General features: G+C 42.0%; 1 protein-coding gene across 2 annotated transcripts in view; it reads right to left on the reverse strand.

The window, feature by feature from the left end:
• Positions 1-15,534, reverse strand: part of PRKG2 (protein kinase cGMP-dependent 2) — an 898,053-nt gene that overhangs the window by 124,357 nt on the left and 758,162 nt on the right. For both annotated transcript variants that reach the window (XM_086963161.1, XM_086963160.1), the window contains exon 13: positions 8,936-9,025. In XM_086963161.1, coding sequence (XP_086819287.1) covers positions 8,936-9,025 — 90 coding nt within the window. The remainder of the gene's footprint in view (positions 1-8,935; positions 9,026-15,534) is intronic.

Consider the following 15,534-nt stretch of genomic DNA (forward strand, 5'->3'; position numbering starts at 1 on the left):
CCAGGAAATAAAGGAGCAAGAGGACCAGGAAGATCGGGGAAAAGAGGATCGGGACCTTAAGGACCAGTAAGACCAGGGTCAGAAGGAAAACTAAGATCAGGACTAGGGAAATCAGGACTAGGATTATAACAGCCTGGAGGTACAGGCCGCAGGGCTAGGAACAGTATGGCCAGAACGATGAGCAACAGGATGATGAGTTTGTGTAGGAGCATGAGAAAAAGCAGCAGGGAGACCAGGGCCAAGAGGAACAGGACCAGATCCAGGAAGCGAAGATCCAGGCCAATACAACCAGGGGCCAAAATAAGCAAGGTAGACTAGGGGGTCCGTACAAAGGATAGCACAAAGACCATGACAAGAGTAAGGAGGATTAGAAGGATCAATGAGGCTCATTGGGACCACAAACAAGAGAAAAAAGAAGCTCACAGTTTCAGTACCTGACATACCAGACATGCAGGACCAGTATAATGAGGAAAAGGAGGATAAATAAGGCCATTATGGCAGTAGCCTTGGTGACCAAGCTGGGTGGCTAATAATGGCTTAGAACAGGGTGATCTGAACAAGGAGGATCAGGATAAAGTGCACAAGTTAGTCCAAGATGACATCGAGCAGGAGGTCCAGGGCCAAGAGTCTCATGACATGTTAGAGTAGGACCTGGAGAACTAGTCAGGTCAGGAGTAGGTGGGTTAGGGCCATTAAGTCCAGGGCCCAGAGGGGGGAGGATAAGGTGGACAAGAGGATGGCCGGGACCTTGCTTGGAGGACAAGAGTGGAGTAGGAGTATTAGGAAATGGGGTAATAGGATCAGGCTGGTGAGGATCAGGGGAAGCAGGACAACCAGAGCCACGAGGACGGATGGGGCCAAACCAGGACCAAAATGACCAGGCCCAGCCCAAGAGGAACCAATAAGGATGACCAGGAGCAGTGGAGGCAGTATCAGCTGGGCCACAGGGACAAGGACCAGGGCTAGGAGAATCATGATGACCCAGACCAGGAAGTCAAGGAATATCAGCCCTAGAAGAACCAGGGCAACAAGGCTAGGTGGATAAGGACTCAGCAGGATCAGGATGAGGATCAGTAGTACCAGGATCAGGAGGCCCAGAAAAGAATAATATAAGGATGAACCAGGAGCAGGGCCAGGAAGACCAGGGTCAGAAAAGGACTACAACAAGACCCCCAGATTTTGTAACAACAGTACCATGGTAACCAGAACTACTTAGAATAGGGCCAGTGTGAGGATCAGGAGAACTAAAACAATTCAGAAAAGAAGAGATTGGAACAGGATTAGAAGGCGGACTGACTTCTAAAGGCACAAAAGGACCTAAAAATATAGGCAGAAGAACAGGAGCAGGAGGACACATACCTGAGTCTAGGCCACATTTATTAGGGTACCCCTTTTGTAAATGGTTCTTAGTCATGCTTTTTATACTTCCAACACCCAGAACCCCCTTCCTCTTCAGCCCACATATAAAACTGGTAAGTATTTGCTGAAAATCAGAGCATGTAAAGTGAATAAAAATCCAGGACTGTTACACACTGAACTCTGAGTGCAGAAGACACGGTTTGATGCTGGCACAGTAGTCTAGGGGGTGGATCTGAGGGCATATGAACTGAAGCTTGGCACAAGAGTTTAAAAGTGGATGGGTGAAAATGAGTGCAGTCTGTGAAGGATTGCAGAAAGGGTTTGAGGAACTCAGATGGCCAAAGTCAGAAACATGGGTATTGGCTAACAAAGGGGTCAAAGGGATATGACAATCAGCAAAGGGGAGCTCGGGATCATACAAAGAGTCCAATGAGCAGAAGAGAGGGTGATGGCGGCTCCAGATAGATCGTATCACATGGCCCAAAAAGGGATTTTGTGTGACACCTAGATCTTTGAGCGTACATTCCATGTGTGTATATGAGACAAGACACCTTGCTGCACTGCATTTTGTGATGGAGGGGGGCAGAAATGTGCCATATCTACTTAGATATGATGAATTTTGCTCTCTCACTGCGCTGGTGCACTGTGTGCTGCCTAGCGCCAATGCAGGCACCCTTGCGCCATGGGTCAGGGGTGCCTCCATTATGAGAAGTATCATTCTGGTTCAGGAAGAGATACCTTCCTGCCAAATAACAATCCTTTGAGGCATTTTCCGCTTTCCCTGTTTGCTGTAAAATGCAGATATTTTTCCTTGTTATGCCTCACTTGGGAGGGTGCACCATTTTGACATCATCCAAGGTTTACTCACCTTAGTAAATCTGGTATTGCACCAAAATCCATGGGTGGATGCATGGGAACCCCCGTGCTGGACCCATGGAATGCCTTCTCAACACAGGGTAATGCAAGGCAACAATTTGCTCTGCCTTGCTTTGCTCTGAATTTACATAAGGTGGCTCTGCATGCCTTAGTAAATCCCCTTTAGGGCATGTGCTGACTTGATCTCGCCTTTTGTGATTCAAGCGCATTGCAAGTCCTTAGTAAATCTGCCCCTAAGTGTGTAGTAGTAAGACTCCTTGTGTGATGAAAGTCTCAGTGCATGGACCAGTAGGATGTAGTTTGCATGACATAATGGAGAGTAGATAAAGCTTCCCTACACAGTTGACGTGTATGGACTGCATTTCTTGGATAGAGGGTGGAGACTGTTCGACCTGTCAGCCTTAGGGTGGTCTTCCCCCAACTTTTTGCCTACTTATCTCCAATTTTTTCTGGATTTTGTTTTTGTTGGTAATAGGATTCTGTGCACTTTACCACTGCTAACATGTGCTAAAGTGCTTGTGCTCCCTCCCCTAAACATTGTTTGATGGGCATATGTCTAATTGGCATATTTAATTTACTTATAAGTTACTTATAAAGTGGTGTACCATATGCAGAGGGCCTGTAAATTAAATGCTACCTCTGGACCTGCAGCACTTATTGTGCCACCCACCTAAGTAGTACTTTAAAACATGTTCCAGGCATTCCATTGCAGCCTGAATGCCGTTTTACACTACCTTGCAACTTGGCAAAGGAGAGGATGAAGCCTAATGGCTAGGGTGGTAGACCTCAAATCTGGGGAACCGGTTCGAGTCTCGGCAACAACGCTTAACATCCTGTGATTCTGGGCAATTCACGTAATCTCCCCATGCCTAACAACACAAAAATGAATGTAACGCAACTGGTTCTCATGTAAAGCGCTTTGATGCCTTTGGGTCAAGTTTGCGCTATATAAAACTTTTGGGGGGAAAAAAGCTTAAACTCCCCTCTTATTACATATAAGTCACCTTTAAGGTAGGCTCTAGGTAGCCCATAGTGAAGGGTGCTGTGTAATTAAAAGGATGAGCATGTACTTCTACGTTTTAGATGCCCTGGTAGTGAAAAACTACAAAATTCTTTTTTCACTACTGTGAGGTCTAACCCTCCCATAGGACAACATTGTGAATTCCTTATTACATTTAATAAGCTTTAATTCCTAAATGGGAGAAGGTCGTGAAGAAGTGGCACAGGCAGCAGGCTTGAACATGAGTACTCCTTTATTTATGAATGATATAGATAAGTATACAGCCTAGAAATATGGAGCCCAGGAGAGGGCATTCAGTCCCAACGACACTCAGATGTCCTGTGCCCCAACATTCCAGCCAGGCTCAGCTAGAAGTCTAGAAACCCACATGTCATACCTACAGTCAAGCATTTACAAGACAAAGACTATACCCACAGGTTGATATGTCATGTTTGGCACCTATGAAATTGTAATGATAAACCCTCATTAATGGTACAGTCAGATTTGTCATTACAAATTTGAAAATGCCACTTTTAGAAAGTTGCCATTTTTCTGCCCATAGCCGTTTTTTGCCTGTAGCCTGGTCTGAGCCACATGACTGGGTGTAACTGACAGTTAGACTTTGTGAATTCTTCCCAGAGAGTCCTACAATAGAGAGTAGGTGTGCCTGAATGGGCCATCTACTGGCAGGAAGGTGGGGAAGAGCAGAGCCCAGCCCAGCCCAGCCCTTCTTAGACCTGCATAGCTTGTGCTCTCCTCCACACAAAGGGCTTAACAACCCTGAATCGTCACTGCAGCCAGCTTGGAACCAAGGCAGTGGAGTCAGGAAACTCCATGCACTTCAAATAATCTTTCCAGAAGCTTCTCCCGCCGTCCAGAAGCAGGACACCAGTGTAACAAATAGGACGTTCATACCAACTCTAGAATTCACTGCTGGACCTGCTGAAGGACTCTCAAAGGTCTGCCTGCTGCTGTGACCTGCTGTGCACTCCGCCAGGCTGCTGCTGTACATGTAAGGACTGTTTTGCTGCCTGAAGCCTGCCTTGATCCCTCAGAAGCCAGCCTTGCTGTTGAGCCCTGCATCTTCACCTTCACCCAGGAATACCAGAAGTGACTCCAAGGGCTAGCTTGCTGGCCTCCTGTTCAGAGCCCCAGGGACATAAAAGGCTCTTCCCACTTTGCGCTTCTCCCACTACATCTTTTTTTACAGCAGCACATCCGTTTCAGCGGTCCTCCGCCCAAGGGGGTATCCGGCCTCGTGGACTTGTCTTCAGCTACAGCCCTCTGCTTTGACCCTCAGGAGTTTTTCAAATTCCATTTCACAGAGTCCAGATGTAGAAATCTTCACTGCGGCTTCGGCCCAAGGGCAAACGATGACAAAGCTCCCTCCTCAGACAGCTCCTGCAGCCGTGCACCACTGAACTCTACCTTCTCAGACATTTTTTTCCCCAAAAAATGTCTACGTTGGAAGGTAAGCTCTGACCTGGCCCAATCCATTACTTGTACCTGAACCATGCTCCATCGCAGTCCGCCTTTACTTTCAACCTTGACCCGGCCTCGCGCGACTAGATGTCCACAAATAACTCTTTGATCTTTTAGGTGCTAGATTTCACTTAACCCCTTGCGCACTGCAATAATTCTCCCGCTGTGCACGAGAATTAATGAGCGGGCAGGGTTTGGACGGCCCCGGCCGTCCTTAGCACACACACACTGTGACGTATGATGGCCGGGGGCCATCCTAAGCACCAAAGGGGTTAAAACTTTAAAAATCCACAAATCCAGTTCTATTGATTATTGTTGTTCTGGTGTCAAATAATGAATAATGTATTAGAATTTACTCTATTCTTCTAAATTCGTTTGGGATTTTTTTGTGGTGTTTTCACTTTATTACTCTTTGTGTGCTGCATAATACTTTACCTATTGCCTCTAAGTTAAGCATGACTGCTTTTTGTACCAAGCTAACCAGGGCTAAGCACAGGTTAATTTAGTGTCCTTTTTTGGTTAATTCTGCAATGGATTGTGGCTGTTACTCGACCAGGGCTCACACCCCAGGCACCCAACAACTCAATTTCTAACAGAGACCCAGAACTGAATTGAGGGAGAATATTGAAAAGGCTACCAAAAGATTGTTCGAGGCCCATTTTTAAAAGGGCTGCTGATTAGTTCTTCCTGAGTGATGACATAGGATAAATGGTAGAAGTAAGGGGTAGGTCATAGGTTTCTCTTGTTAAAGATTTGAAAGTTTATAAGTAGAGCTAACGTTTTTTGCTGTGGTTGAAGATTACACGGAAAGGCTGATGACAGACAAGTGCTGAGATCTCATGCTTTATTATGACCTTGTTTGGGATACTTCTGCTTGGAGCCAGCACTATTGCTATGAGAACCATCACCTAGTACACAGGCTGTGTCTGAGCGACAGCCAGAAAAAAATGTTTAACAGCAAAATACCCCAAATCATTTCTGAAATCTCACCTGTTAATGTACATCCCCTTCTGTAAAATGAGTATTAAAGTGGAACTGTAAAATGATCGATAGGTAGGTCACAAGAATGGTGGTAACAATATGTCTCTTTATATTAAATGACTTTGTTTTTTACAATATTTGTAATAAAGTCAATGAATAAAAGTCTCTGTAAGTTTTGTAACTTTCTTTTCTTCCGTGTCTTTGATACCTATATGTCTTTTTCTGATTTACTGAGAAAAGTCATTCATATTCCAATGACATTCAGTTCAATTAAGTACCTTTCCTTTGCTTGTGGCTTCTCAACAGAATAATCTTCTGTTGGCCCGACAAAATGCAGGCTGTCAAATGAAGGACATTATACCATCTACTCTACAGAAGTACTCATCATGGGCCCGAACCCCGAGGCCTGGAATGACACATGGTGGCCCCCTGCCCTTGGAAACCCGCCCACCCCCACGGACCACGCGCGCAACCTGAGATTCATCCTGGACTCCGACCTCAAAATAGACCACCAGATCAACTCCCTCTCGTCCTCCTGCTTCCACACCCACCACCTCCTACGTAAGACTTTCAAATGGATCACCCTTGAACACAGAAAGACCGTCACTCATGCCCTGGTCACCAGCAGACTCGACTACGGCAACGCACTGTACGCTGGAATAAACAAAAACCTCCTTGCAAGCTACAGAACATCCAGACCGCCGCCGCAAGACTGGTCCTCAACCTGCCAAAACACTGCCACATCTCCCAGCACCTGCGCACACTCCACTGGCTCCCCATCGGGGCAAGAGTCACCCACGTACACAAGGCCCTCCACAACACCGGACCAGCGTACCTGAACAGCCGACTCAATTTACACACAACCCAAAGGACTCTACAATCAGCCCAGCTCTCCTACGCTGTGGTCCCACGCACCAGAAAAACCAGATCAGGAGGCCGCTCCTACTCGCGGCCAAGGCCTGGAACGCCCTTCTGTATCACCTCAGTCAGACAACATCACTTCTCATCTTCATAAGAGACCTCAAGACCTGGCTCTTTGAAGGAGCCCCTCATTAATGGACTGGAACCTGCACCCCACCCACAGCGCCTTGAGACCCTTACTGGTGAGTAGTCCCGCTTAACAAACACCTTATTAATTGACTCTATTTAGAGTACAACCCGGCTGTAAAGGGCTGGAAAAAATGTAATGACCCAGTCAGTCTGGAAGAAAACTCCTTGCGTGTGGGGCATTAGTTGTTGTGTTTTTCAAAACCCAACTCCTGCTTTGGGAGTTTGTTTTTGAAACACAATTTAAAAAAAGTTTGCTAGCTGGCCATCATCTCTGACTGTAATGTCCTTGAAATGGTTTGTGCACAGACAGGAGTTGCTGTCAATGTAGAGAGTTACCCACAGGGCCAGCGGACAACGGAAAACTTACGACATCAAAGCTATTGTTCTCCCCTATCCTGATGGAGTTAACTCTGTCCTTGGAATTCTAAATCAGGTCCATAGTTTTTCCTACTTCTGTCATGAGATTAGAATGAAGCCTCTCACATATACCATGTTGTTCACTTCAGAAGGAGCCCCATGCAAATCTTTCTATTTTAATAAAATCATCCTAAATATTGGATGGCTTTATGTTGCTGGAATACAAGATTTCCAATTTAGGTTTTTAGTTTTTTTTTAGGTTTGAAGTGAACCACAAGTAATAATTCCAGAATGTACTGACTTGCTGCTGAAAAAGAGGTGTTCTCATTACATGAATCCTTTTGGTAATCCTATATCTGGCCTGGCTACTTTCCCATGGCTTTCTAAAAAAAAGAGTGAGTGTGCAACTTTAGAAGAGAAAACAGCTATGACTGGTCCTGCAAAGGTTCTAATCATCTTTATCATTAGCAACATCTGCAGGTAAATGTGAAAGAGCATTTGTGGATCATAACACAGCTCCATGAAGGGCCTCCCAAGTCGCTATCTCTTGGCCTATAGTGTATGGAGTGGCATTTTGGCCCATTTGTATGTCAAAATACCTTGGAAACATTCAAACATTTGGCACGTTTCTGCATCTAAGCCAGTTTTGGCACTAGGGCCATATGTCACAAAATCACAAGGTTTGTGACCACAAAGGTACTTATCATCAGGTACAAACCCCTTTTTATGAATTGGAAATTTCCTTAGACTAGTAAAAGGACTTTGCAATAATTTCTGAATTGCAAATAGGAAGGTTCAAGAACAGGGTGTTAACCCTCCCCGTTCCAATTCGGAAAGGAATTTATTGATATTTTGTGACTGCAATTGCTGTTTTCAAATCATTGATGGACTTACGACCTCGAGTTGGGGTGGTATCTAATTTGCAAATTGGAGGAGACCCATGAGGACAGGATGTTGCAGCCGGCCAAACAGTGCATAGTCTCTACTATTTAGCCAGCAGCCGGATAAATAGTAACGTTTTTCTGCTTTTTGCATGACTGCCAGCCGGACAGTGCAAATCTCTACTATTTAGTAAGCAGCCGGGTATATATTTAAGTTTTCTTGCTAGTTATAACACTGCTGAACAGACAGTTGAGTAGATCTACTGTTTAACAAGTGGGCAGGTAAATAGTGAGGTTTTTTCTGCTAGCTGCACGGCTGCCAGCCGAACTTTACAGAATACTGTTTAGCCAGCAGTCGAGTAAATAGTAACGTTTTGATGCTCTTTCATGGCTGCCACCCACAAAGTGAAAAATCTATCATCTTAGTAAGCAGCCATGTAAATATTTAAGTGTTCCTGCTATTTGTACAGTGCCAGCCAGACAGAGCAGAATCTCTAATGTTTAACCAGTGGCCAAGTAAATAGTGACTATTTTCTGCTATTTGCACGGCCATCAACTAAACAGTGCAGCATCTCTAATATTTAGCCTGAAGCAGCGAAGTTTCTTTGCCATTTTCAAGGCCACCACACAAATAGTAAATAATGTCATACATTTAGCTATCAGCCAAGTAAATAGCAGTAAAAAGGTCACTTTTTTACCCAGCAGCAGGGTAAATAGCTGCTACCAAAGCAAAAAGGGTACCTAATGCAGACAGAAGACAAGCATGAATGAAACAAATATTTCCCTGCCGACGAAGCCCTGTCACAATGGTGGAGGTTGAGAGCAAAAGGTGCGCCACCAAATGTACCAACAAATCTGCACAAGTTCAACATTCATAAACTCATTCATAAACAATTTGATTGGCATCCCCGTGCAGGTCTTGGCTTTTATTTTGTGCATAAGTACCTACCTGTCTCTTAAAATGCTCCACAGCTCTCCTCCAAGACAGGCCTCCAGCAGCATGTACACATATTTGTTATCTTTGAAGGTGCGATATAATCTGAGAAAAACATAAAGTAGTAAAATAATTATTAAATTTATATATTGCTTAATTTATAAAGTTTGCCAGAAGATTTACAAAATAATACAAATTATCCATGAACCATCAAACCAAATTTAACTATATTTCCGTTCCATATCCACCTCTTGATTGAGCACTCCAAATATAATTTAAGCACATTGATTAAAACATTTCTAACTATTCAACAACACTACTTTACACTTAATAATACAAATTAGTTTCTCTTCATCTGTGTAGTTTTCAAAATTTTGAGGTATTTTTTTCAAATCTTTCAATCGCCAGGGGTCCAGCAAAGGACAATGTACAGTCATGTCCGCCAGGGTTCCGAAAGTCAAGCTCCAATACAAAATCTTTCCTGTCAAGATTACCATCATAGCTCTTATGAAGGAAGGTGGATTTGTACAAACCCAATCTCAGTTTAGGCAGAGGTTTCCAAAAGGCCATTGCAGGGGAGCCTCTCAAATATGGATAGAACCTTCATATTTTTTCATAAATATGAACTACAACATGGGATGTTGGGAGCTACATTGAAGAATGGAGTGGTAGAGGGCCAATAACAAAGTGTATAGACCAGGTCTTCTTCTCCAACATTCCAATGTTTGTCTTTCTCTTTCTCGCTGTTTACTTTAGAACATTGTACCCTTGATGGCAAAATGTTTGGGTAGCTTTACTGCTTGAATGTCTCAACTATAGAAGTCATCAAATTCTTGCCTTCAGCTTCATGTTATCAATCTGAAAAGGACACTGAATAACTGGCATAACCCTCTACAGTGAACTATAATTCTGAAGAGGGCCCTCAATAGGAGGTGACCCAGCTTTTTAGTCACATGTACACATCCTTATGTCTCCATATTGATAAACATCTTTCTTAAACAAGCGCTTGTGTCATCTGAATATAATAACTGTTCAGTGGAATGGTATTGCAAAAATGATGTCGGCTGTGCCCGCTCCAGGTTCCCTGTTGTTCCCATCATACCTTGTCAATAAAAGTCAAGGTGACCCAGTGAGCAGAGATCTGTTAAACAACAATAAAAATTCAGAGGACATTAATATTAAAGCCACGAGGTCAAACTCACTATGGATTGAACAAATATATGATGTCTTCCCGCATTCTTTCATCCCGCATACCATCACTCCGCATTTTTTACAACGCAGGACAATTACTCCGCAAAGCCATAATTCCTTAAACTTTTACAACCCATATGCCTTTATCACGCATGCCATTACAACGCAAATGCATGTGTGGTGACGTCATATACTTTGTAAAAGTACTTTATAAAAAAATATATATATATACACACACACATATATTTTTTTTGTTTAAATAAAACTTTTTTCTTTTAAATTGTATTATTTATATGTATATGTATATTAATGTTACATATATATATTTAAATATATTTAATGTTTTTAATTTTTTTACTTACCCTTTACACCCTAAAAACTAAACCCACATTAGTCCCTTTAAATACCCCTGCACCCCATAATCATAACCCACCCTTACCCCTTAAAATACCCCACCACCCTTAAACACTAACCCATCCTGACCCTAAAAATACACCCTGCACCCCAAAACTATCCCTGAACCCTAAAAATGCCCCTGTACCCCAAATCTCAAAGCTATCCCTGAGCCCAAAAAATACCCCTGTACCCCATAACCCAAACCTAGCCCGAACTCCTAAAAATACCCCTGTACCCCAAAACCCAAACATAGCCCTGAACCCTAAAAATATCCCTGTACCCCAAAATCTAAACCTAGCCCTGAACCCTAAAAATACCCGTGCCCCAAAACCCAAACCTATCCTTGAACCTTAAAAATGCACCTGTACCCCAAACCTAGCCCTGAGCCCTAAAAATGCCCCTGTACCCCAAAACCCATACCTAGCCCTGAACCCTAAAAATACCCCTGTACCCAAAAACCCAAACCTATCTGTGGTATATCTTCTATTTCTATTGTAGTTTAGTTTTGTAGTTCTGTTTTCCTTTTAGATTCTTTGCTATGTAATTCAGAATCCTTTGCTATGTAATTCAGAATCCTTTTGTTGTAACCTAGTGATTTAGGTTCTACTTCAGTAAAGCGGTTGGAGCTGAACTGAAGAGATGCCTGGAGTCTAGCACCAGTGGGTCTTATTACTACTTTAAGAATAAATACCTTAAAACCTATTTCTGCCTCCTGCCGCTCTTTACAATGGCGACGAGGTTTATTTAATTAATTACTAGACCCACTGTGTAGCTTTCACCTATAATTAATGGACATTTTCTTGTCCTTTTCGAACTCTATTGATACGGACCCTCTGCGTGGTTGTGCCGGCTACCACACTTACTCTTACGAAGATTTGGCATCTCTACTCAAACTCCTGAAATTTTCGGATTCTTTAAGGTACTGTTTTCTATTTATTCTCCATTTGGGATTAAAAACGGTCCTTTCTTACCGATCTAAAAGGCCGTTGGATTTTGCTTGCGCTGTACTCACGCGCTGGATCTTCTCTTGAGCTGTTCCTCTGTGACGTATCAGGCAATCTGCTGGAACGCTGACGTTGCACGCTATACTGCTGGAACGCACAAAACCTGCTGGAACGCTTCGTTCACACGTAACGTGGCGGCCATTTTCGCTGCATTGTTCGTGATCTTCACGAAGGTGGCGCTCATCACCTTTCAATGTGTTAACCGGCAGTAGCGAACTCAGTGATTCGCTCACTTCATTATATATTTTCTTCTAACTCGAGAGTCATCATTTCATGCGACCAGCGCTAACAGCCAGCAAGTTAATATTATTTCTTAAAGAGCTTATTTTTTGTTCTCTTCTTCAGTGAACAGTGATTCACTCACTTTCATGAAAGCATTGTTTACGCTTTGAAATTAAAGCGCTATTTTCAACTATTAGCGAACACAGTGATTCGCTCACTTTTAAACATTTATTGAACATTTATGTTTTTTTTTCAGCTGTTATTTCTTATTTAATTTTTGCAATTCGCTTTTCTTTATTTTACTTCAGTGATTTGCACACTATTATTTTAGTGCAAGTCATCTTATTTTCCAGTGATTTGCACACTGTTATTTTACTTGCAAGTCACCAATTCAGTGATTTGCACATTTATTCTACAAGTGCAAGTTTGTTAACTTCAGGTGCAAGTTTGTTAATTCAGTGATTTGCACACTTATTCTACAAGTGCAAGTTTGTTAACTTCAGGTGCAAGCTTGTTAACTTCAGTGACTTGCACACTTATTCTACAAGTGCAAGTTTCAAGTGCAAGTTTCTGTTAATTTCAGTGACTCGCACACTTATTTTACAAGATCAAGCGTTTGTAACCTTCTGTGAATTCTATTCAGTGTTTGATATGGCTTCTTCTCAAATTTGCAATCAACCTTCTATTTTCTTGCAAATTCCTGGAAAACCTAAGTTGTCTTGGAAAAAATGGTTTGTGTCTTTCGAAAACTATATTGTTGCAATTGATGGTTCTAAGTTCTCACCAGAAAGAAAAAAAGCTATTCTTTTCAGTTACTTAGGAACAGCTGCAATCGAAATTTTTAAAAATCTTGAACCTATTGCAGCACCGGGAGGTGAAGGAGATGTTTGGAATGTATGTTTAGAGGCTGTTGCCAGACTCGAAAAGCAGTTTGAAGATGAACCGAATGTTTTGATCGAGAGACATGCTTTTCACAAAAGAAAACAATTGTCTGATGAGTCTGTAGAAGATTATGTGGCGGCATTGAGGGTATTAGCTGCCAATTGTCAGTTTGGAGCACTTGTTGATTTCTCTATCAGAGATCAATTTGTCTTTAATTGTTTTTCAAAGAAGGTACAAGAAAGACTTTTGGCGTGCCGCAATCCTACTTTGGGAGAAGTGATTGACCTAGCCAAAGGCATTGAAAGGTCTATAGAATCTTCCAAAATCATTGAAGCTGAATCTATTAAAAGCGCTAGTATTTCTTCCATTTACTCACTTCAAACTCGAGGAAAAAAAATTTCCAAGACTAACAGGGAGTCTGGCTTAAGCTGTTTTAGATGTGGTTCTAAATCACATTTAGCGAACTTTTCTGATTGTCCTGCTCTTAAAAGGAAATGTACTAAGTGTAGTAAAACTGGTCACTTTTCTTCGTTTTGTAAAACTGTTAAAAGAAATGTAAATACTACGGTCAGTTATGTATCTGATGTTGAAAATGACATGCACAATATGATCATTACTATTTATGATGATGCATTTGACAACTATATTAACAGTGTTATTCTTCCCTTCAAAGCTCCTTTAGGTACCGTTTCTGTTGGAAAGGTTGAGTTTGAAGCCATGGCCGATTCTGGTTCGCCAGTAACCATTTTGTCGGATGTATTTTTCAAAGAAAATTGGAATGGTGTCAAGCTCAACATTTCTGACATAAACCCTAAGGCGTTTGGTAATTTTAAAATTAAAATGTTGGGTTTCTTTGAGGATTTTCTAAAATTCCAAACTCGCCAAATTTTTACTAAAATATATGTGGCGATTGATGGGAAGAATATTGTAGGTTGGTTTGATCTTGGCAAACTTGGTATTAACTTATGTCCAGGTTCTGATCACCCAATCCAGTTGAGAGATATGCCTATCAGTAACATTATTTTAGAGGATGATTCTTTGTCTTCTATTCTTCACAGGCATGAAAAAGTTTTTGAGGATGTCGTTGGACAGGTTAAAGGATTTTCCCACAAGATCAAACTCAAAAAGGATGCTTTACCTGTCCAACATAAAGTTCCCATGGTACCACTGGGAGTGAGAGACAAACTTAAAGCACATTTAGATGATCTGTGTCATCAAGGTATTATAGAACCTACGGACAGTTCTGAGTGGGTTTCTGCTATAGTGATCGCTCTTAAAAAAAATAATGATATTAGGTTATGTGTTGACCTTCGCTCCTTAAATAAAAATATTGTTATTGAGACCTATCCCTTACCTAGGATTCAAGAAATGTTGGCAGCTGTTAATGGAGCAAAGTTTTTCTCCATTATTGATCTTAAATCCGCCTATCATCAGGTGACTTTAGTAGAGGAGTCAAAGGATCTGACAGCCTTTATCACTCCTTTTGGTCTGTATAGATTTCTTAGAACGCCTTTTGGCTTAGCGTCAGCTGCCAGCGTGTTTCAAAAGTTGATTGAAAGTCTTTTTCATGGTCTCAAAGGTGTACAGTCATTTCAGGATGATATACTAATTTTTGCTAAGACCATTTCTGATCACAATATAATCTTGGAAAAAGTTTTAAGTACTTTGAACAACAAGGGAATGACAGTGAGCAAGGATAAATGCAAATTTTTGGTCAGTGAAATTAATTATTTAGGCCACAAAATAACCCCTGAAGGCATTTTTCCCAAAAAAGACATCATTGCCAGTTTGGAAAATTGTAGCAAACCCAAAGACAAAGACACCTTGCGCTCTTTTCTTGGTCTGAGCGAATATTATGCCAAGTTTGTGAAGAGGTATGCCTTGGTTTTGGAGCCACTTAGATTGTTACTTAAGAAGGGTGCTACATTTTTGTGGACAGATGTTCACGATTCCGCTTTTGTGAAGGTAGTTAATCTTATTGCTAAGGCACCCGATCTAAACACTTTTGACCCTGAAGGTGATTCTTTTGTGACTGTTGATGCCAGCACTGTTGGTTTGGGTGCGGTGTTTACTCAGATTGTTGAAGGCAAAGAACGTGTCATTTCTTTCATCTCCAGGGGTATTAGGGGTGCAGAAGCTCACTACAGCACAATTGAGAAGGAGGCCCTAGCCTGTGTGTGGGCTGTTGAAAAGTTCAAGAACTTCTTATGGGGGAGGCCTTTTACTTTGGTAACTGATCATAAACCGCTTGTCTACATGATGGACGGCGTGAGAAGTGGTAATGCTTCTTCAAGGTTAGTTAGGTTAATTGCGAGATTACAGGAGTTCAATTTTGTCATTCAGCACATTTCTGGTGGAAAAAACGTTACTGCAGATTGCTTATCCAGGTTACCTCCTGTTGATGATTCCAGTGATGAAGTTCTTGATCTGCACGAATGTGTTGTAGCTTCTGTTGATGCTCTGGAATTCTGTTCTTTTGGTATTGAGGAGAAGGAATGGAGTCATCATTTTTCTAATGATAGCGTTTTGCAGAAGGTTAAATCTTATGTTGCTAATGGTTGGCCTTCTGTTAAGAATTTAGAGTTACCTCTGAGAAGTTTTGCTCAGGTTTCCGAGGAATTATCTATTCAAAACGATTTTTTGCTAAGACAGGATTTGTTCATCCCTCCTGCTGGTCTCAGGGATAGAATTATTCAGTTAGCGCATTCTGGGCATCCTGGTGTGTCTGCTACCAAGAGGCTGTTGAAGTGCCATTACTGGTGGCCTGGTTTAGATGCTTCAGTGGAAAGATTCATTGATAACTGTTCCATTTGCATCAATTCTGATAAGCACTGGAAGGTTGCTTCTGAACCGTTGTCTTTAGATAGTGGTCCTACAGGCCCTTGGCAAAGACTTTCCATTGATTTTTCGGGACCTTTT

This window comes from Lissotriton vulgaris, chromosome 3_1 (genome assembly GCF_964263255.1).
Source record: "Lissotriton vulgaris chromosome 3_1, aLisVul1.2, whole genome shotgun sequence".
Lineage (NCBI taxonomy): Eukaryota > Metazoa > Chordata > Amphibia > Caudata > Salamandridae > Lissotriton > Lissotriton vulgaris.